Raw genomic sequence first — 22,882 nt, 5'->3', positions numbered from 1 at the left:
GGGTAGGCGTGGCTCTGGGCTGTCTGCTGCAGCAGGCGCTGGTGGTGGGGGAACGGACGGCGTGGGGGGCGCAGTGGGAGTCCGTAGAAGTTGTACCTGTTGGGTGAGCTCGGACACCTGCTTCACGAGTGCTTGCACCGCCCGACCTGTGCCCGAGATGCTCTCCTCTTGCTGGTCCATACGTGAGATACTGTGAGCGATGAAATCGTTGATCTGGGACGGGCTTGCTGCATCCATGATCTGGTCAGATCGTTCTGTGATGAAATAACAGGAGGATGCAAATTGCAAGTAAACTCAGTTTATTAAAGGTGGTCAGAAAAAGACACAGGCCGGGGACAAACACTCAGGTGGTGATGAAGCAGGGACGAGATGGCGATCCGGTGGTGGTGCGGTGAACTGCGTGCTCGAGTGAAGACAACCAGGAACCGTGGAACATCAAACGACACGAAGAACTGACGAAATCCAGAACGAAGAATCTTAGCAGACGAGGCACAGGAACAGGACACACACCGAGGAACAACCACAACGATCTGACAACATGAGAGGGAAATTACTGGGCATATAAAGGGAACTGAGATTGGTGACAGCTGGAGACACTAATCAACACAACGAGTAACCACCCCCACACAATTACATTCACACAGACACATCAGCATGAGACAGCCGATTCATGAACCGTGACAACCTCTCACGACTGTTGTAAACACAGCTAATTATTTCCATTCACTCCACCCCCTCCCTTCTGGGCTCCTTCCAAAGCCACGCCCCCAAAACACATGAACGCGCGACGCCAAATGCTCAGGCTCAGGAAGACGCATTTATTTACCTGAGACGAGTGGAGAGGAAGGAGCGCAGTGCATGCAGTGACATCATGTCAGAATCACATGTAATAAACTTTATCACTATAAATATAAACAAATAAGATGGCTTTTAGTACTCACTATCAAGCTAGCATATCGATACTGGTAAAGTTTATATATTTTGTTTGATTCGGTAACGAGCTATATTTAGGCTATAGGTAACGAGCTATATTCATAAGGCAAAGCTAAAAACAGGTTGCATTGATACACGTTTTTCCATTACCATCAGTTAAACTGTGATGAAGGTGAATTTCGTGTAAGAGTCATAACATATACGGTGTTTTGCATGTAAGAGTTTACATGATGAAAACATTGTTGACTCTGATGAGGACTAACGTTACACTCCGGTGACAAGTACCGCATCGTCGGTTCAAGGACAGGTCCGGGGTCGAGGGCGAAGCAGAGGAGGTCGTTCAAGAGTGCGGGAAACCAGGGTCCGAGGAAGTAGTTTTTGCCTTCGCTGACTGCATATGCAGGTGCTTTGAATTTTGAATGCTCTTTCTCTCTGCCATAATTTTACTCTTCGTAGGTTCCGCGCCTGTCTCTTGCACTCCCCTCAAATCAAACGGGTGCGCGCGCATATGGGCAGATCTAGCAACAGTGGTGGTAGCCATGGTTGCGAGAGTGAGTGACAGTCGCCCAAACCAATCAATTGTTTCGTCCCGGATGGAAATAATGAGCTGTGTTTATTGCAGATTAAAAGGTCTACAGTCACTCGATTTTTAAACTCTCTTTTTCAGAGCACTTACATTTTAATTATGTATTGGTATATAAAGACAGTTTAAACAAATTTGAAAAAAAGTTTTTTATAAAAATCCTACCTACCCTACCTTTAATTTGATTAATTATTACTCAATTCTAATTTGTTAAATTTAATTAATAATATTGCTTGTAATCTGTTGCCTCAATTTTATTGATTAGATATCAATAAAATCAATGTATTCTTTTTTACAGTGCAGGACACAAATGAAGGAGATGACTAATTAGACGGACTGGGGAAAACTGTGTCACAGGACTAAACCAAAAACAATATGAAACAAGGCAGACAGACCATACATGTAAGAGAGTTTAACACTTGTGCAAATCTAAAGTCTACTTAAACAGAGTGCACTTTCATAAGTGTTTCTTAACACACTGTATAGAAAAGTGAACTTTGTAATAATTTACATTAGTTCTCAAAAATTTACATTCACTCATGTGTTCACCATTATTTCAATACTTTTGTGCCATAATGCATCCTGGTTATGTGGATGGTGTGTGTTGTTTGCATTTGATAAACAGGACTGTGTGTTGATGAGATGTAGCCTAAAACTAAATATCTAAAAATAAAAAATAAAAATAAAAAATAAAAATTATTATCCAAAAAACTTCAGTAGTAGAACTATACAATATAGCATGCAGAATTTGCATCCAAAAAAAAAAACACCTGCCAGAGTGTACAAATTAATTAATTAATTTAAAAAACTGTATATTCATTATAGATATGACAAGTCTTTCTTGCTTTCTTATTGACAATGTTCTACAGACTGGTGCATTAATCCTTAGTCTCCTGAAGAAAATGAATAAAATTTGGCTTGGATCCTGACTATTTCTTCTTGTGTATATGAAATTTTCCCCAAATAATAAAAAGCTGTACAATAAAAGTTACATTATTATTATTATTACTTTCATTGGAATAATACATACATATATAAAAAATATTTAATTTAATTATAACATTTGTTTTCCTTCTAATGAAATTTTCCACATCCAAAAAAACTTTATGTATACAAGTAGGCTACAAAACAGATGGATAGTAGATTATTTTTCTATTGAACAAAAATCACATGAATAATCAATATCTAAATTAAATCTCTCTAACACACTTTTAGCTGGATATACCATGTAAAATTCTGCTTTATTAATTAAACATGCTTCACAAATACACCAAGCATTATTCCAGTTTATATTTCTAAATACACTGGTCCACAATTAACTTTTATGAGTAGCTGTAGATGTAACCTTGAATGTATTGTTTAAAGTTTCAAAACTAAGCACAGATAATCCACTGTTTTGTTTACATAAAATGTCCTTTCTCAAATAATGGTGTCTATTCCTCCATAAAAAATTAAATAACGTTTTGTCTAATTCTTTGTACACATTAGATAGCATCTAAAGCTAAAGACACACACAGATCTTGATATCCCTTCTGCTTTGGATAGTAAGACCCTACCATTCAGGGATACATCTCTTTGAAGCCAGATATTAAATCTTGTTTTAGTTTTGTTAATTATAGGCTTAAAATTGAGAACACTGCGTTCATTCTCATCTTTATGTTTAATAACTCTTAAATATGTATGTTTTATCGGAATATCATGTAATTCTGTTAAATTACATGCCTTAAGCGGAAACAACACCTATTTATATTAATTTTAAGACTAGATACTGAGAAAAACTCTTTATTACAATTAACCGCTTTCATTATTTCAGATTACTTCAGAAATAGTAGTATCAATTGACACAATTTAAATACTCTTTCAAATACTCATACCTTCGAACTCTGTTTTTTTTTAATATATATGTAGGGCCATAATTTGTGTAAATAAATAAAAAATGGAGACAAAGAGCTACCCAGCTGTATACCACGATTAATCTCAAATCTACCACCTGTACCCATTAGTAATTTGACTGAACTATTACATCCAATGTAAATAGTTCTAACAGCTTTTTGGAAGTAATCACCAAAACCAAAATACATTTAAACATAAACTCATGACTTATCTATGAATAGAATAAAATAATCATTCGGTGTGTGACAATTATAATCAATCATATGTAAAAGTAATCTAATATTATTACTGATATGTCTCAGTCATAAACCCTGGATGCAGCCTAAATGTCAGCATTATCTAAATGATCATTGACCAGAAAATGAACCCCTGCCCCTTTTGCAACCCTAGGGGAGTGGTGAAGTGTTCATATTTCTCTGAAGTGCATCATTCATTAATTTCTTCACTCTCTTCTTGACACTTGATAAGATACAATTTTATATTGACACTAATGTAACTATATTTTCGGCTGTTACAGACCAGTTTATGTTACGTGACTTCAGTGTTGTTTGCTTAAAATAATACCTTAATTTGAATGGATTGCAGATGCTGTATATTGTAGACGCGTTACATGCGGAAGTTACTGTCAGTGCATTTGCAAGTCGATTTCACAACACATTCCGTTACACTTGTGATGATGCAACAAGTTATTATATATGGACTGTGTGATAACAGAGCCATACCAGTGCCACATTTGTACGCTAGAAAAATGATTACATAAGAACAATAATGGACCACCACGTTGCATACGTAGGCTATAGGTTCCCTTGCCAAAAAGAAGTGTATAGCTATAATGTGCACTTGTAGTGTAGGCCTACTTTTAAAATTATTGTTTAATAATCGTTTGTCACGCTTTAAAGAAGGACACTTATTTTGATGTGTTGACAAAGTAAACACGGAAAGTATTGAATATATATATATATATATATATATATATATATATATATAGGCCTATCATTTATAGTCAGTATATTTTAAATGTACTAAATTGCAACTTCATTGACATTCAGGTTTCAATAGAAATTACATTAAAGTATAATTTAGTTTACCATAAATGCTTGTCAGTATTTGACAGTACACTTTAAGTGTAATTTAAAGACAATAAAATTAACTATTAAATTACATTTACTTCAGTCTTAAGTGGGTCAAAAAAGCACTAAGTTCAACTAAGTATGCTAAAGTGTAGCCTACTTTTTTTCCCCCAAGGGTTACATTATGCTTTGAAGTCACATTGAATTTATTATTGACAATTCTTATTTTTTTATGGAATATGTTTCCATAAATCGTATCGTTTAATCAAAATAACTTATCATTAGAGCGACACTTGCAGCGACATCTCTTCTCTGGCGCGAGAACAGGATAACCTGTCACTCACATGAGATCACAGCAATTAAAATGAATGTTAAATGGTTATAAGCGTTTTCTTTCTAATGGTTTTCTGTGGAAAACCGCTTAATGAGAAATTGCATGTTGCATTTATATTCTGGGTTTTTATTCTTTGCATTCTGTGTGCCTGTACATATGCATCATAAATAAGGTGTATATTGAATTTGGTCTTTTAATACACTGTCTTACTACATTAGTACACTTAGTACAATCCAAAAATGACTGGCTGAGCTTTGCTTTAAAAATATAGATCTTCTGTACAGCCGAACTGCATCACTGAATCATTGTTATCACTGTAAAGCTGCTTTGAAACAATCTGTATTGTATGAAGCGCTAAATAAGGGTGACTTCACTTTACTGGCGAGCAATGGAGGAAAGCCTTGTTTTGCCCTCCAGGTGGGCGTTCCAATAAGGGTTCCAATAATTTCACATTCCAAATTCACGTGAAATGATGCTGTTATCAATGTTTGAAGTCCATATTTACTTTTTCAGAGACCTGGTTGAATAGTTTTATAGTTTATATAGTTTTGAACTCTAGGAGGTAAAATCATAGCAGCGTCTTCTCAACACAACTGAGATGTCTGAGTCTGACATATAGAAACAAGTTTAAATCTCAGATCTCATTCTTTATCAACACTTCAAAGGAGATGATGTGCTACAGTGATTTCCCTATCCCTGCCCACTTCCCAAACTACATGCACAACTCCCTCATCATGGACTACTTCCAAATGTACGCCGAGCACTTCCAGCTCAAACGGCACATCCGTTTCCAGGTCTGGCCTGAAAGCTTATGTGAACTGTGAAGTTAGAAATATACTGTATCTCATATATATATTAGGTTTTTGGGGTTTCAAAGGTTAACAAATTAATTTCTTTTTTTGTTTATTTTTTAGACAAAAGTCCTTCATGTTACCCCAAGGCCAGATTTCCCTCACTCTGGTCAGTGGGATGTAGAGACGGAGTCCAAGGATGGTCGGAGAGAGAAACAGGTGTTTGATGCTGTGATGGTCTGCACCGGTCACCACTGTCACCCTCACCTCCCTCTAAAGGACTTTCCAGGTACAGTACATGTGATGACTAAGCAAACACAGTTTATGTGCAAAGTGCAACAACATAAAGTCAATAAAAGCCAAACTGGGACACTCATAGTGAACTTTAGTTGTACAAGAGTTATTAGGCCTCACAACACTGTTGTAAAATTAAGAGGAACATCTCTCACACTTTAAAAAAATAAAAATAATAAGTTTACAGAGCTTGCAAAGAATGATTCAGCATCAAAATATAGAATTTGCAATTACACACTTTGTGTTTATATATATATATATATACAGTACAGTCAAACCAAAATTTATTCAGACACCTTCAACATTTCTCACATTATCACAGTTTATTCGCTATAGTTTCGAAAATGGTAATAAAATATGACAAGAACTCAGAGTTATCAAATCAGTTTTAGACTGTCTCATAAATGAATTAGGTTGAATAGCTGTCAGTTGTCAGCTGTGAAATGTAAGTATACAATTAGATAATACCAATTTAGGTCAACCAATTACCAAGCAATGCTTAATTGTGTTCAGTCTGTGGTGTTAAATAGTCACATTAGCAATTAAAGAAAAGACACTTAAGCAAAACATGGCCAGGTCAAAGTGTCTGAATAATTTTTGGTTCCAAATTTTTATAAATTTTTTCTGGTAGTCACAGTTTACTTTATTTTGCTATCCTCACTTACATAAATGAACCATTGTCCTGCACCCACTTATATAAAAAAATATAAAAAATTATATCTGGTGTCTGAATAATTTTTGTTTTGACTGTATGCATATATATATATATACACAGCCAGTTTATTTGGTACACCTTGCTAGTAGGTTGGACCCATTTGTGCCTTCAGAACTGCCATAATTCGACAGACAGACAGACAGATAGATTTTCTTTTCCATATTATAGTGGCTGCTTATTCAAATCTTCTCTTTAGGGATAGACACGTTTAAGGGGAAATTCTTCTACAGTCGTGACTACAAAAACCCTGAAGAATGGCGAGGGAAGAGGGTAGTTGTGATTGGCATTGGGAACTCTGGAGGAGATATTGCTGTAGAGCTGAGCAGAATGGCCAAACAGGTGATATGCCACAAATACAGTATAAATAATTATAGTGTATGAATTATTATACTCTTATTAAAGCCTTCATATATTTTTCCATTTTTCTTTGTAAAATACCCACCAATCACATTGTTTGATAAATTATAATTTATAATAAACAATACATTTATTTTACTTTAAAAGAATACCTTGTCCAAAAATGAAAATCCTTGACACCTTTATGATGTTCCAATTATTTTCGACAAAACACAAAAAGCAAATTTTGAAGGTGGGTTTCTGTAAAAACTCAACTGATCCAGAATGCTGCAGCAACAGTGGTCTTTGCTGAGCCGAAGAAAGCACACATCACATCTCTCTTCAACAATTTGCATTGGTTGCCAATTGCTGCTCGCATCAAATTCAAGGCACTGATTCTGCACCCCTATACTTAAACACTAGACTTATGTGCCCTCCAGAAGCTTGCATTCTGTAAGTGAATGGCAGTTTGTGGTGCCATCTCAAAGAGGCACAGAATCACTTTCACAGACCTTTACCCTGACTGATCTCCCACCGATCTCAACCCGAGCTGCCGAGTCTTTAGCCATTTTCAAGAAACTGCTGAAGATGCATCTTTTCGTCACTTGACCCTTTAACACTAACTCTTACTATATATCTATTATAATAAAATAAAGGTAAAACTTTAGTATCGGGAACACATATTCACTATTAACTAGGACTTTTGCCTCAATAAATTCCTAATTTACTGCTTATTAATAAGGTAGTTTTTGTAGTGTTTAAGTTTAGGTATTGAGGATTAAGGGATGTATGGTCATGCAGAATAAGGTATTAATATGTGCTTTATAAGTACTAATACACAGCCAATATACTAGTAATATGCAAGCTAATAAGCAACTAGTAATAGTGAGAATTGGACCCTAAAATAAAGTGTTAGAAAAATAAACAATAAAAAAACCTTGCTACATTTACTGTGCTAGACTAACTGGGACTAGTCACAGCGCTTACACATTGTTGCCCTATTGTTGGTTTGATTGCTTCTATTGTTCTTCTTAGTTGTAAGTAGCTTTGGATAAAAGCACTTGCTAAATGATTAAATGTAAATATAAGAAGGAATTTAATGCTTTAAAACTGACACATAACACAAGTCCCGAAAAAGTATCATAAACATATATATAATTCGTTTGACTCGTTTGCTATATTGAAAGTATCTGAAGTCATAGCTTTGTATGACATTTTTTACAAATATTTTTTCGCACCAGTCATATGAAAAACTTTTATTCTGCTTTCTGTCTTTTATTACTTTTTTATTTTTAATTTTTATTATGCTTTCTATTATGCTTTTTGAAAGCTGTAAGCTTCAGTCCACATTCATTGCCATTGTATGTGTAGCAGGGTGAAGTGTATCTGTGTTGATTATTGGCCAGTGTCATGTGAAACCATTGAACCTATCAACAGTCTGGTGTCATGGTATAAAATGGGGAGGTTGTTTGTCACTTGGGATGCGTCGTCGACACCCGTACCGCCCCTTTACGGAGGCCGCCATTTATGAATGGAGAGTATGAAGTGCTGTCTCGGCTCTGTGCGGCCGTGCACAGTCTGCCCCGGGCTTTGAGGTTGGTAACCTACGTCTGTTTTGAGGATTTTCATCAATGGAATGTGTATTTACTATTTTGAGTCTGTGTAGTTCATTGACGAGCAACCGGCGGTATGTTGAGGCCAGCGAACACGCATAGTGCTGCGCTGAGAACGTTTCCGGTATGTATGAGAGCCATTCGCGTGGTTTGTCCCTTTTATTGTTTTATTAGTAATTTTTTCTGTTTCATGTTCGACAGATTTGAGTGACGAGAGCAAGGGTTTCACCTCTATATTGCGGGAAGAGATGCGCGTCTGTTGACGTAACGCACTGCTGTCTTGCCTGGGCTTAGTTTTGTCGTCTTTTCGTTGGAGCGAACTTGAACTTGCATAACAGCGAGCTGGGACGATTCCTCGCCGCAGTGTGCGAATTAACGTGGAAGCGCGGCTGTTTCCTCGCTGACTTGTTCTGCTCTTTGAGTGTGTGTGCGGCCGATCGTGGCATGTTTGTTTTATTTTGATGTGTCTTTTGGTTTGTTTCGAATTTTAATTTAGATTTCTTTATTTTTGTCTTGTGCTCATTTTTGCGTATTTTGTATGTAATTTATTTTTCTTTGTTTAAGTTTAATTAGTTTATGTTTTGTTTGTGTATTTTTATTTATTTAATGTTTGTGAACTGACGGTGTCCTTTCTTTTTTTCTCGTAAACAACGTGACGAAGAAAGTGTATTGAGGAGGGGTTTATAGCTGCTGTTTAACGGGGTTTACATTGAGTGCTGTGTTTGAGTGACCTGACTTCACCAGAGCGGGTGTGTGTGGATATTAAGTGTGTTGTGTGAATTGAGGGTCACAGCAGGCCATCTCCCTCCTAATTAAGCTTTCTTGTGTATTTGTATTTTTGTATTTATTTCTTTATTTTGAAGTTTTGTAAAGTGGTGTTTGTTTTCCTTTTCTTTTTGACATGTGAATATTGAGCCCTTGATAGATTAATGTATTGATGGTTTTAAATTTTGTATTTGAATAAAACTGCCTCATCATTGATATTCCCTGGCCTATCTCTCTGCTTACCCATTTCTTTTGGTAACGAACCTGTGCGCTCCCTGATTTGGGGCTGATAGTTCCCGGTATATACCGGGTGGCGTAGTCGAACGTTATATAATAGTTTCATACAGTTCCCTCAGTACCTGACGCCACTGGCTACATATGGAAAAGAGCGTCTTCAGAATTTCTCCTTGAGTGTTCCACAGAAGAAAAAAAGTAATTCAGAAGAAAATGATTTAGAGCAAAATGATGGTGGGTAAATCATGACAGAATTTTAGAGTTTTAGGTAAACCGTCTCTGTAATTTCAGGTTTATCTGAGCACCCGAAAGGGATCTTGGATATTGAATCGTGTAGGAGACAAAGGTGTTCCTTTCGATATGATGTTTAATAACAGAGCACTAATTGTCATGATCCTGTTTCTTTCTCACGCACACACACACACACCGCTATTTCCTCATTTACGCACACACCTTCTCATTCAATCCTTATTCCCTCTCAGCTGTTTCTCCTTTACTATTAGCCATCGCTCACTCCCCTCTTCACCTGTATCCTCTTTTCCTTTGATTAGCGTGCCTACTTCTTTTCCCCTTTCTCTACCTGTCTTTGCCTGAGTATTGCATTCTCTCATGTGTACTAATCTCCATTTACCCTCGTGTCTTTGTCGTGTCTTAGTCCTGTCGTGTCGGGAGCTGATTTACTTTGAGAGAACTCTACTGAGCCGGAGAATCGCTGCTTGCCTCTACTCTCCCTCGGGAAACGCCAGCCCGCTCCATTTCCCTATCATACGGAGCTTCCTTCTGAGCATCTCTTTTCGCCTGGGCTGACTGCTGTTTATCTACAAGCCGAGACCTTATTTGGACCTTTTACTACTGCTAGTAGTTCTAAGTTTCCCTTTGAGAACTTTATCTGTTTACTTAACTCTCTGGCAAGCTCTGATTCTATTAAAGTGATTATTTCTCCGCATTTGCTGTCTGATCCTCTTACCTTCATGACACTAATGTGGTTTCTTGGATTGTTGCCTGTTGGATATTCTAACAAATTGGGAGAGAATCAACTCAATAAACGGTTCAACCACAAGCTCTATGGGCTGCAGCCTGTGCACAGGTACTGTGAACACTTGAGGAAACAAGACTCTGATGATGTTGGTCAGTGTTAAATACGGCATACTCTTTTCAATATTATATTGTGTTCTATAGTTTTGTTTTGTGTATTGTGTAATGTGTATTTTTTTCACCTGGCAGAGTTTTCAGTCAACATCCCATGGTCAACGATGATTTACCAAACCGGATCCTCTCCGGTACCGTCTCTGTCAAGCCGAATGTGCAAGAGTTTCGTGGATCAAGTGTGGTTTTTGAGAATGGCACAGTTGAGGATGACATTGATCTTGTGGTGTTTGCCACAGGATACACTTTCTCATTCCCCTTTCTGTCTTCACATATAATTCCTGTCTCAAAGAACAAGGTATCCCTGTACAAATATGTGTATCCCCCAGCATTAGAGCGCCCAACTTTAGCCGTGATTGGTCTGATCCAGCCTCTGGGAGCCATTATGCCCATCTCTGAGATGCAAGCGCGCTGGGCCACACGTGTTTTTAAAGGTATCAAACATGACCTCCTGACCTCCTACAAATACAGGGTGATCTTACTCAATCATGTGCATTATTCATCCATTAAAGCAACTGTATGTAAGTTTTTAACCTTGAAATATCAGTTTCAAAATCATTGATGGTTCACTGACTTCTTATAAGGCAAATGGCATTTTCTTTGCAAAGCTCCCCAAAAAACGTCACTAAATTCCATGAAAAGGGTGGATTCCTTTACAGCAGTACGTCACACAATATGTTACACCAACATATCTTTAGCAAAGGAGTATTATCAGTATGGACATCATGGTAGAGACTAAAGGCCAATTCATACTCCACTGACAAACACCGACCAGCATCAATAGACACCATCGGGTTTTGTTGGATCAGTGTTACCACTGTCAGCATTTGTTGCCATTGGTCCTGCTTGTTTTTGCCGATTGAACATGTTCAGTCTGTGTTTTTTGGGTTGTGGAATGTCTGAGAAAGGACCTTTGGTAATTGTCCATGTTGGTCCGCTGTGAATTGGCCTTTAGAGACCAAAGAGACATTTTTGGCATATACTTTTGGCAAGAGCTTCATAAAATTAAATGCTGCGAGACGCCGAGCTTGCAGTGGATCATGCTTACTCAGCGGCTTGATAAAGCTACTCATAAAAGCGGCTGAGAATGACACTCCTCTTCTGCAACTATCAGGTGAGTCTTAGAGAGCATATTCTCTAAAAGAGCTTATTTTCTCCAACGTCTGTTTCAAAATGCAGCACTTCCCTGAGCACGCCACTTGCCGGGCCTGCCCCCAAAAGCCGCGTTCATCAAAGACGGACGCTCTCACTGCGAGAGCACGAGTCTCGCCTTGCTGCTCTTACGGTCCCCTCCTCCACGGTCCTCCCCTTATTCTCCACCGTTCTCTTTCTCTCAAAACATGAGAAGCAGAAACAATGGAGTCACAGGGCTAAGTGAACGGGACTAAGTGAGCTCACGCCGGTCCATTTCCCACGTGTCTCACTCTCCCTGCAGCAATGCTGCCCGCACTGTGAGAGTGAGCACAGCGCTGAGGGCACTGCAGCTGAGTACAGCGCTGACAGCTCGACAACTGAGAATGACGTTCATTCAACTCAGGTGAGACTCATAGAGCATATTTCTATCTAAAAGAGCGTCTTTTCGCAGTGTTTGTTTTAAAACGCCGCTCCTCTGAGCACGTCACTTGCCGGGGCCATGCCCACGCCAAGCCACGTTCATCAAAGATTGACGCTATCACTGCGGCTCCTCCCCTCATTCTCCACCGTTCTCTTTCTCTCAAGCATGAGACGAATGGGGAGCTCTGGGCAAGGGCAGGCCGACTTCCGGCTCCTGGTTGAGCCCTCAGAACCTTCCCACCAGACCTGAAAGGACATCACATCTTAGTCCGCTCGGACAACACTGAAGTGGCGTCCTAAATAAACCATCATGGTGGACTCAGATCGAGGTGAGTGAGACGCCACAACTCACTGAGAGCATCGCACATGCTGGGCAGACTGAACCAAGGGTCGGACATGCTATCCCGGGGCAATGTGTCCACAGAAGAGTGGACATTCCATCCCCAGACGGTTCACATGATCTGGAGGGTCTTTGGAATGGCAGAGGTTGACTTCTTCGACTCAGAAGACAATTCTCACCGCCCAATATATTTCTCAAAGGACAGGGACGCGCTGGCAATCTAGAGTTGTGGGTTCTTCATCTCTGGCCCCTCGACCGGAGCCTATGAACCTCCCCTCAAGAGTCCTAAACACTATTTCTGAGGCTAGGGCCCTGTCCACTAGACGCCTCTATGCCCTTAAATGATCCGTCTTCTCCGACTGGTGCACAGTCTGGAGTGAAGACCCGACGTCCTGTGAGATTTCACAGGTACTGTCTTCCCTTTAGGAGCTGTTGGATAAGGGGCACGCTCATGCCTTGAGTTTGGGCCTAACGACTGTATAGTTGTCCTCAAACCAAGACACAGCTATGTGCCTAAAATGCTCTCTACTCCAAACACAGGTCATTACTCTGGCCGCTCTTCCCGTTTCGGAAGATGAGTGAAAGTTGCACTTACTCTGCCCTTTCTGGGCCTTAAGAGTATATATCGAGCGCTCTGCCCAGTTCAGACATTCAGAGCAGCTCTTTGTGTGCTTTGGAGGCCGTACCAAAGGGCATCCGGTCACAAAGCAAAGATTATCCCGCTGGACAGTGGATGCCATTGCACTAGCTTACATTTCTATGGGCCTTCAGTGCCCCATCGGAGTAAGAGCTCACTCCATCAGAGGCATGGCCTCTTCCTGGGCGTGGTCCAGTGGAGTATCCATTGGTGACATCTGTGCGGTGGCCGGCTGGTCCTCGCTGTCCACCTTCAACAGATTTTACAGTCATAGGCTTGTGCAGTTTCACTGCGTGATTTTATAAGGCTTTAGTATTCTGAAAAAAAGTTTGTCCCATCTCGTCTAGCAAATCAATACTCGTTCCCAGTATCTCAGGGAACTGAGGTTACGTTAGTAACCAAGGACGTTTTTCGATCATAATTTCCCAATTCCCAATTAAATTTTGATATAAGTTGCGATTGTTTTTGGCTCAGGTTACATTAGCATGCTACTATCCTATCACTGAATTTCATGATATTTTTATACTGTCTTGATGTTAGTTGTAGTCTTACGGCTAACATGAAAAAAAAGTACATCCAACAGCAGAGTGGACCTCCCTGCAAGTGTTAATTATGAAAGACAGCAATGTGTCCGTGCAAATAAATGCATCTCATAGCAGCTAAGCTTTTGAAAGTTTGCAACCATGCAAACCTATCTCTGCTATCTTATAATAGTCTATGCTCTCCAATGTATATTGTGTGCTGTGTGGCCTATCGTGTCGCCAACATTTAATTTCACACATACATTGTGTGCTAAGGGATTGAATGTGTATGTGTGAAATTAAATGAAAACATTATCAATATTTAAGCAAAACTACATGCAGTTGCTTTAAAGATGATGATAATAATAAATCTTCTTACAATGTTACTAAAGTTTTCTTGCACCTTAAAACACTGTAATCTAATTTTAATGACAATTTTTCCCCCTTTCTCTGTTTTTACCTGTAGAATTAAACTAACTAATTTTGCTACTAGAGCTTAAGATGTATTGTATTTTCAATTAATTTTCTTTTTGGATTGACAGTTTTGAGTTCTGAAATTACAGTATGAAATCACCCATAAAAAGTTTTTGTACGTAACAAACTGTGATATGCTCGATAGGATTGTGCAAACTGCCTCCAATGAGTGCAATGATGAAGGACATTAAAGCAAATGAGAACGAAATAACTAAAAGGTTCTCCACACTTCACTTCATGACTATAACACAGCATTTACACAATTTCTACAGTTATGTAGAAATGTCATTTAAGTGTATCTTGATGACTCTTAATCATACTGTCATGCCGGTATGTGGCCGCCCAGAGACACACCATCCAGGTGGACTACATCCCCTACATGGATGAATTGGCTAAACAAGTGGGTGTCCGTCCATCTATCCTGAAGCTGCTCCTGACAGACCCTAGACTGGCTCTGAACATCATCTTTGGGCCCTGCACCCCGTACCAGTTTCGCTTGCATGGACCGGGCCGATGGGAAGGTGCACGGCAGGCCATCCTGACTCAGTGGGATCGAGTCACAGAGCCCCTGAAAACACGCTGTGCACCGGAGCCGCAGTCACAGCGCTCCTCGTATTCACTCTTATTCTCAGTGTCTGTTGCAGCGCTGCTCTCTGCTCTGTATTACAGCAGGGCCAGTCTGCACTCACTCATAGCAGACCCTTCATCACTCCTCGACAAGATCAGGGCTTTTTTACCATTGCCAGTGACCACAAAGTGATCATATATATCAGAAACATAATACTTTATGAAATCTAACATTATAACAAGTGTACTTCAATTAGGGTAAAGTGTAACTTAGAAAAGGTATGTGAGATTCTTACATTCTGTAAATTAGCTGAATAACGTCCAGCTATCATTGCATTTGCAAATTAAAAATGTAACAAATATAAATTTAATAAATGAAAACTTTTTGATCATTAAAAGAAAGGTATGAATATAATTTTTCAGCACTATACAAGCTATTTTTAACCATTGATCATACTCAATTTTAATTTTATCAAATTAATATCAAAATGTTACTGTATTATTATGAACAAATTACCCTATCATTTGTTGTATTGATACGAAAAATAAAACAATACAATTAACAGTGAATCTTTGTGAAATGTCCTGGTTATATGGAAAAGAGCAGAACCATCATTCTGCCAAACATATTTTGCGTTCCACAGTAAAAAAGAAATCATATGGACTTGGTGACAGAATTATTTAGGGAGAGCTATTCCTTGAACGACATATATGCAAATAACCAGAGATAGATTATAATAGGTGAAACAGCTACTCATAAAAGCTTATTGTGTCCAAATGCATTTTTGGGGAGGTGGATGTTAAAAATCTTATTAACAGGAAAAAAGACATATTCAAGATTAATAATTGTGATATAGTATGTAAAGTTCCAATGAAAATAATAATAATATTGTCATTTCTCAACAGCTAATTTAATTTATGTATTTATTATATTTATAAAATGTTTGATATTTATAAAATACACTAAAGAAATGGTCAGGGTCCAAGCCAAATTTCATTAATTTCTTCCAGGACTACAGCACCTATTTGGAGAACATTGTCCCAAAAAAAAAAAAAAAAAAAAAAAAACTAACATGAGTTTTTGATTAATGAGTGGTTATGTACACTGACATTTTTGTGTAGAAATTTAGAACAGATAGAACAGTATTTTATTATTATATTTCAACAAAAAGAGTCATATAGCTGGATTCAACATACAGAAAGAATGCTTCAAGGGACAGATATCACATAAACAATCTGAATGATAAAAAAATAAAAGCAATATTTCTCCCTTTTCCCTAGGGATGCATTCAGGATTCACTGAATTTGGTCAAGCATAGTGTGGACATTACATTATAAAGAATTTCCCTATAAAGTTGGGGGAAAAAATCATTATTTTTGTTATTAATCAACTTTAAGGACTTCTCCAATGACTCCATCTCTATTAAGAATAAATTACATGTAGGTAAGCATTTTTTGTGCTAGGTAAACAAATTTTTGTTTATGGATGTAATATTTACCATGCAAAATGTAGATGTTCACCACATATTCAAGCATTTTGCTTCTGTGTGTGAAAGAACAACATCTTCGTTTTCTAATAGATAGAACAGTATAAAGGGCGCCATCTGCTGTGTCTTACATGTTAAAGGCGCGTGTGTGGTCGCTGACGCTGCGCAGCGCCTGTACGCGGTGACGTCAGGCTCTCGTGGATTGGCGCTCTGCCATCTTTGATTGTGCGACAGGCCGCGGCGCGAGCGGGGCCCTCTCTCGAGCGCACGAGACACCGCCAACCGCCCGTTACTGCTCACCTCACACCGGCCGCGCGACCAGACAGAGATAAACGCAACGAAAACGACAGAGAGAGGGAGAAAAGGGCTTCTCTCTCTTTTGTGGAGGAGGTTTTGTGGGTCGCTAACCGCTCGGCTAGCTGGGACTAGCATAGCACGAGCTTTTGTAATCCACAGCCGGCCTCTCTCACACACATACACACACACGCTCCAACACAATACAAAGGACCAGGACTCAGACCCTCTGGACGGAATAAACGATATTCCTGAAGAGAGTGACGGGACCGGCGGAGACAGGTATGTTAACGGTTAGGTTAATCAATGTGCTGCTGCTGTAGTGTATGAAGAGAAAAGAATAGTCTAGCTAATGTTAGCACTGCCATGAGCAACGACAAATCACGCAAACAAATCCCGTTTTCTTGTTCTCTCACACAGGTCAGCATTAATATGGGCAGGTTTAGTGTAGACGTTGCGGAAAGATGATTCCCGGAGGCAGAATTTGGGGGAATAATGGGGGTTTGGAGGCCACCTCACAGGGCCCACTTGACCAGCCCATTTCAATAAATGACTAATTTTGTCGGCAAAATTGGTTGAATTTGGGAAATGGTTTGATTTGTTAAATAATGTTTGTTGCATCCACACGACCTCAACTTGATAGTTATATTGTTGCATTTTAAAGCTGAAAGGCAAGTTCGCAGTCATGAGGAAGACACTAGTTATCCAGTGTCCTATTCTTGGTTGTGCAGAGGTAGGTTAGCCAAAGGTGATGGCTCACATGACTATTACAGATACATCAAACAAAACATTAAAATCTGTGCATGCAAACGAGCAGCCACAACTTTCACTTTACCACATGCAAGATGCACACAGTAGTACTGCATGCTTATTCCCCACCATATTGACTTCTCAAGCATATGCTTGTGATTTAACCCTTTACATTCTGTTATTTTTGATGCATGAAAGCTGCTAAATTATCAACAATACTTTGCTCAAAAACGTTATAGATGCCTTCTCCTTCTGATTGATAATTCATACGTTTTTAGCAAGTGAAAAGGCCTTTTAGTATAATTGTAAAAAATAGCTACCTTCAGGTCATGTGCATGTCTTTTTGCTGTGAAATATTGAATGATGTAAACATAACCTATGTTAGTAATATTTCAAGATGAGCATTTACTGGACTGAAGCAGCTTAGGGTTGCTTTATTATCCATATTTTTAGAAAAACTATGTTGTAATGTAGTATAAAATTAATGAGTTTTATTTTTATTTTTTATAGGAACATTTATTTCTACATCTCTCTATCATCATTTTGTATTTCATTGCATTACATGCCTTGCCTCCACAATAAAAACTACGGGCTTTTATTATAAGACTAATCATTTCGGTATGATCTTACTAAAGGCATGTTCACACCAGTGACAATAACTATAAAGTTTTAAGTTATTCTAATTCTGAGAATAGGGAAGTCCCGACACCTTTCCACTATTTTCTATATTTTATCTAAATGTTCTGACTGTTTCATATTAAGCTTTGGCTTTAAGGGTTAAACTTTAAACTTGCCATCAGCAGCTATCTTAATGGAAACTTCATTCTTGTGTGATCCACATCACAAATTACTCATTCCTTCTCTATGCATGATGTTTTGTGGGCCTTGAAACCGTAGATCCATGAGATTTTGTGAAAACGGCATTAAACTGAGCAAGTCAGAAGCTTTTGGGGTCAAAGCACAACAGAGTCTTTCAACAGAAACAAATAGATACTTGAGCATCAGTGGAGGAAGACTTGATCATTTAACTTCCACTTAGTAACTCTACATATTCATAAGAGGAAATGCCACCAAGGACACCATTGGTTGAAACAAGACCAGCCTTGATGGGCGTTTTTAACAAAGAAAGGAATGAAGCTGCAGGAACAGCAGATCAAGTGAATGTCCTGGTAACTGTGGATCTGTTTGAGCTGTGAGGTATCATATAAGACTGCTTTCTTCACTGCTTTAAGAATGCCCCTCACCAATTTATTGAAAAGATATTGACTTAACTCATCCCTCAGGGGCTGCGGCTCAGTGCAGTGATTGCTTGGTTGCACATTTGGGAATATCAGAGGAAAGCAGCAATTGGCTTATGTATTTGGGAGGCAGATGGCCTGGTGATGGGGGTGTGAATGGATGTCAGAGGTTGGGGTTGAAAGAATAAAGATGTTTTAATTGAAACCAAGTGAATCTCGCCATATCAGACAAAGTTCTTCATTACTTAATACAACTAGGCCAACACCCTACTGTATGTTAGTGTTCCTCTGTTTACAACGCAAGTAAAATGTGTCACAAGCCTGGAATTCGGTGCATAAGAGGCACGTTTTCCAGCCTTAACCATTTTGGTCTTAGACATCCAAAAATGACTCGCACTCTTTAGGGGGTTTTATCCACTCATCTGTCTGTCCCTCTACAATAAACCAGACAGCTGTATTGATGATGGCTCTTGAAGTCTGGATTGAAGGGAAGTTGGCATTTAGCTGGTGAAGCTGCACACAATTTTTCCTCATTTAAATATTTGCTATAACCTAAAGTAAAAGATGACTGCAGTGCTTTCACTTTCCTTTTACCTTGTCTTTCATTACTCCTGTCTTGTCATGTGACTTTTCCTTTTTGTGGAGCTGGTTTGCATTGTTTTAGTTTTATGCACTATTTGTATATTAGGAGTGTGCGATATGAACAAAATTATATCTCTAACGATAAGACAATATTTTGCTGAGTGTGTTTGTGTTGGTACCTTTACCTAAAGTTTTTGATATTCTTCATATTCTGTGTGGTGGTTAGTTTGCAGCAATGATAGAAATTATCTTTTCCAATAAGTTTAAATAGATTTTTACCTTTTTATGGGCATTTTTACCTTTATAAAATACTATTATTTTTATTAATTAACCTAATTAAATGTATGCATCATCTTTTGTGTCAAATTCTTTCTTACATTTAATCAATAAATGTAATTAGAGTAATAAGACACAATAGGGCCGTTACCAATCAAATGAAATCAGTATCAACAAAATTCATCTTTGCAATGCAGAGGAAAGACTGAAGCTGCATCTGAAGTGGCATTTGGATGCAGTTACACAGACTGTGTAGTGCAGCTCAGAGGGAAATTAATGCATTTAACCTACAAAGGCATAAATAATATTTTATGTTTTAAACCTAAAATGTTAAATTGATATTTTGAAATTATTTAAAAAATACTTTAAATGTGAAATTATAACCACCAGTAGGTGACAGTAAATGAGTGAGTTTCAATTGATTCATTCAAATGGCTGATTCATTCAGGAACAAAGTATTTGACGTTCACATATCGTGTCTTTTGCGTTAGGGTTGAGCCGATAGACGATGCCATCGTCCATCGCGATGGCTGACAGACATCACAATGTTGAGCCGGCACCACAGCCAAAATAGCACTGTATGACAGATGTAGTGCTTTTATTTCTAAATATTAACAAACTTGCTTACCATGTAATCAACTATCTTCTATTACGATTCTCAAATACGTGTAAGTGAGTTTTTGTCGTTTAAAAACCTTTATAAATGATCTTGATCTGGAACGTGAGATGGGCGCCGCCATGTTTGTTTGGGCCACAGTTCAGAGATTCCTGTCTGTTGGATTTATTACAGCACGTGGATTCATCAGTTTCTCCCGAAATACTTGAAAGTGGCCGGTGAACTGGGAGAAGAATAGAGTAAACTTTAGTTACTTGCACTGTGTATCTGATATGAATAAAACGTGTCGGCAAATATGTTTGAATGGATTGTTATTGCTGCTTCCATAGACACCATTGTGTATTTTACAAACTATAAATGTATTGTTTTGCTATAAATTTATGCATTTAAATGTCTGAAACCTAAAATAAACATTGTGGAAACACTGAATAGTTGTGATGACAAGCGCTGAGAGCGTCCGTCTTTTAACTGTGCAAAAGCACAGTTTGAATCTGGTAGTTATGTCACGTCACTGTACATTCGCTCCTTAGTGGTCAGCTGCTGCAGAGCGTGGCAAAATCAAATTGCTGATGAGATGTAGAGGTTAAATATCTAGTGTAAAATGAGAATGTTACGTTTTCGGTGGTGGAAATTCATTTATGTAACTTCCTTGTCGTTGTGGAGAGAGCAGTTCATGGTTGCGTAGCAACAACAGACGCCACGTTTTTAGATGCGATATGTGAATGGGAGGGTTAGTTCACCAAAAAAATTAAATTATATAATTAATTGCCCTCATGTCATTCCAAAACCATAAGTTCCGTTCATCTTCGGAACACAAATGAAGATCTTTTCAACCCTCTACTATGCGAGTAAATCACTCACATATGTGACCCAATCTCAAGCTAGGTGACTAAAACATTTCTTTAATTACTCAATGTCTTGTAAACCGGAGATCTTTTTGTCCTCCCGTTGTCAGCTGCGCAACTACCACTTTGACGCTTCAAAAAGTTACCTAAGAGATCGTAAAACTAATCCAAATTAATTGAGCAGTCTAGTCCAATTTTTCTGGAAACTTGATCTCGTAATATAATGAACCGATTTAATTTAGTCATTAGTAATTTATTCTCATAAACATTGATCAGCGAACAAAAACAGAAGCTCAACTGAACATGCAAGAACAAACCTCATTGGTTCTTGCAGAAGCTCAAACGTGCTGCGTAACACGAGAATGAACCTCGTTGGTTCTCGCACGTCAAGCGAACATGCTTAAGCTTGCATTTACCACAACTGATGTGTGAGATTAATGTTTATATGTGAATAAAAGCCTAAATTCAATCTGTTCATCTTAAGCAATCAAGCCAAATTTGGACAAATGAAGTTCATAAGTTCACCAATGAAGTTCACTACAGGGAGAAACCGACAAATGTGCATGTGAGCAAGCAATTCTCCCTAAAACACAGCATTTGCGAATGATAGCCATTATACTTGTTTCACAAACATTACTAAATTGAATTTAGTGCTTCAAACTGGGAGATTTAAGGCCAAGGCCCTTAACTAAAAGATTAAGTGGACAATCAGTCTTTTATTAAACTTTCCAACTTCCTGCTTGAGGCAGAATCTTATGTGCCGAATATATTTTTACACACAGTAATGATTTCAAAATATCGACCAATTAGTTTGCCTTGACTTGATGTCTCTTCAGAAAATTTGGACAAAACCGCTTTATAAATCATGTATTAGTTTTACGATCTTTATGAACTTTCTGAAGCGTCAAAGTGGTATCTGTAAATGGAGGGACTGACATAAAGCTCTCAGATTTCATCAAAAAGATCTTCATTTGTGTTCCTAAGATGAACGAAAGTCGATATGGGTTTGAAACGACATGGGTGAGTAATTAATGACAGAAATTTTTGGGTGAACTGTCCCTTTGAGTCATTGAAGCATTAATTCAAACAACTCAGATCGCACATTGTTAAAACAATATTGTGATGTTAGCAGCATAGATATAAATAATATCGCACCCCTAATTTGATTTGTCATGAGATTTCCCTTTTAACTCTGTCCTAGAGGTGATCAACTGTTTAAAAATTTATACTCATTGTTTGATTTCATATTAAAGCTGTGAATTTCTAACAGCTTCTGAAGATTTTAGTGTTAATCTATTCTGTTCTGGATAGCACAATAAATAAATAGTTATGAAGATACAGTGTGGCATTCACATTTCTTAGTGAGCATACCAGTATTGTGTATGGACATGTTGAGGTGACCCTGTTGCTTCTACTGTGCTGTCTTGGCATAAGTACTCGCAACACATCAATTATGAATGGAGCCCCCTGTGGCTCACTGTAGATTTCTGCATCCCCTCCTTTACTGTCAATTCACTATCTACTGCACTGACATTAGCATGGCAACATGATATGCATCATTGATTTAAACTACTGAGATTTAAAGATGTAGAGTTCTGACTCCCTTTGCAGTCCATCTGCTTCAATGACACGCAACTAGTAATAGACAGAAACTGTATGTTGGCCAGGCTAATTGGTCGATATTTTGAAATCATTAGTGTGTAAAATATATTCAGCACATAAGATTCTGCCTCAAGCAGGAAGTTTAATAAAAGACTGATTGTGCACTTAATCTTTTAGCTATTTTCTGCAAGTAAGGGCCTTGGCCTTAAGTAAACCTCCCAGTTTGAAGCACTAAATTAAATTTAGTAATGTTTGTGAAACAAGTATAATGGCTATCATTCGCAAATGCTGTGTTTTTGGGAGAATTGCTTGCTTGCATGCACTTTTTTCGGTTTCTCCCTGTAGTTGCTCTACAATAGCTTTTTCCATCCAGAGTTGTGAATTTAACTTGT

The 22,882-nt window shown here is 38.2% G+C and overlaps 2 protein-coding genes and 1 long non-coding RNA gene across 3 annotated transcripts in view; all 3 read left to right on the top strand.

Annotated features, from left to right (window-relative positions):
• Window positions 1-5,201: 5,201 nt before the first annotated feature.
• On the top strand, window positions 5,202-14,993 carry LOC311068049 (flavin-containing monooxygenase 5-like; the record flags this gene model as incomplete). The annotated part of the gene is made up of 9 exons (XM_084090238.1): window positions 5,202-5,230; window positions 5,433-5,607; window positions 5,728-5,893; window positions 6,810-6,952; window positions 9,853-9,948; window positions 10,308-10,648; window positions 10,786-11,224; window positions 12,143-12,244; window positions 14,565-14,993. 9 exons carry the CDS (start codon window positions 5,202-5,204, stop codon window positions 14,991-14,993), a joined length of 1,920 nt encoding a protein of 639 aa, XP_083946364.1.
• Window positions 8,415-9,545, top strand: LOC311068730. Its single transcript, XR_014603423.1, has 3 exons — window positions 8,415-8,544; window positions 8,616-8,686; window positions 8,764-9,545. It is a non-coding gene; the product is annotated as an uncharacterized lncRNA (long non-coding RNA).
• A 1,494-nt stretch (window positions 14,994-16,487) lies between the features above and the next one.
• The window catches only part of prrc2c (proline-rich coiled-coil 2C), a 29,093-nt gene continuing 22,698 nt past the window's right edge, over window positions 16,488-22,882 (top strand). The window contains exon 1 of the mRNA XM_084090945.1: window positions 16,488-17,021. The gene's annotated coding sequence lies outside the window, so the exon portion shown is untranslated. The remainder of the gene's footprint in view (window positions 17,022-22,882) is intronic.

Source organism: Abramis brama, assembly GCF_963993115.1.
Source record: "Abramis brama genome assembly, chromosome: 18".
In the NCBI taxonomy this organism is placed as follows: domain Eukaryota; kingdom Metazoa; phylum Chordata; class Actinopteri; order Cypriniformes; family Leuciscidae; genus Abramis; species Abramis brama.
The sequence above is the reverse complement of the archived record's forward strand: the minus strand, read 5'-3'. Positions and strand labels throughout refer to the sequence as shown.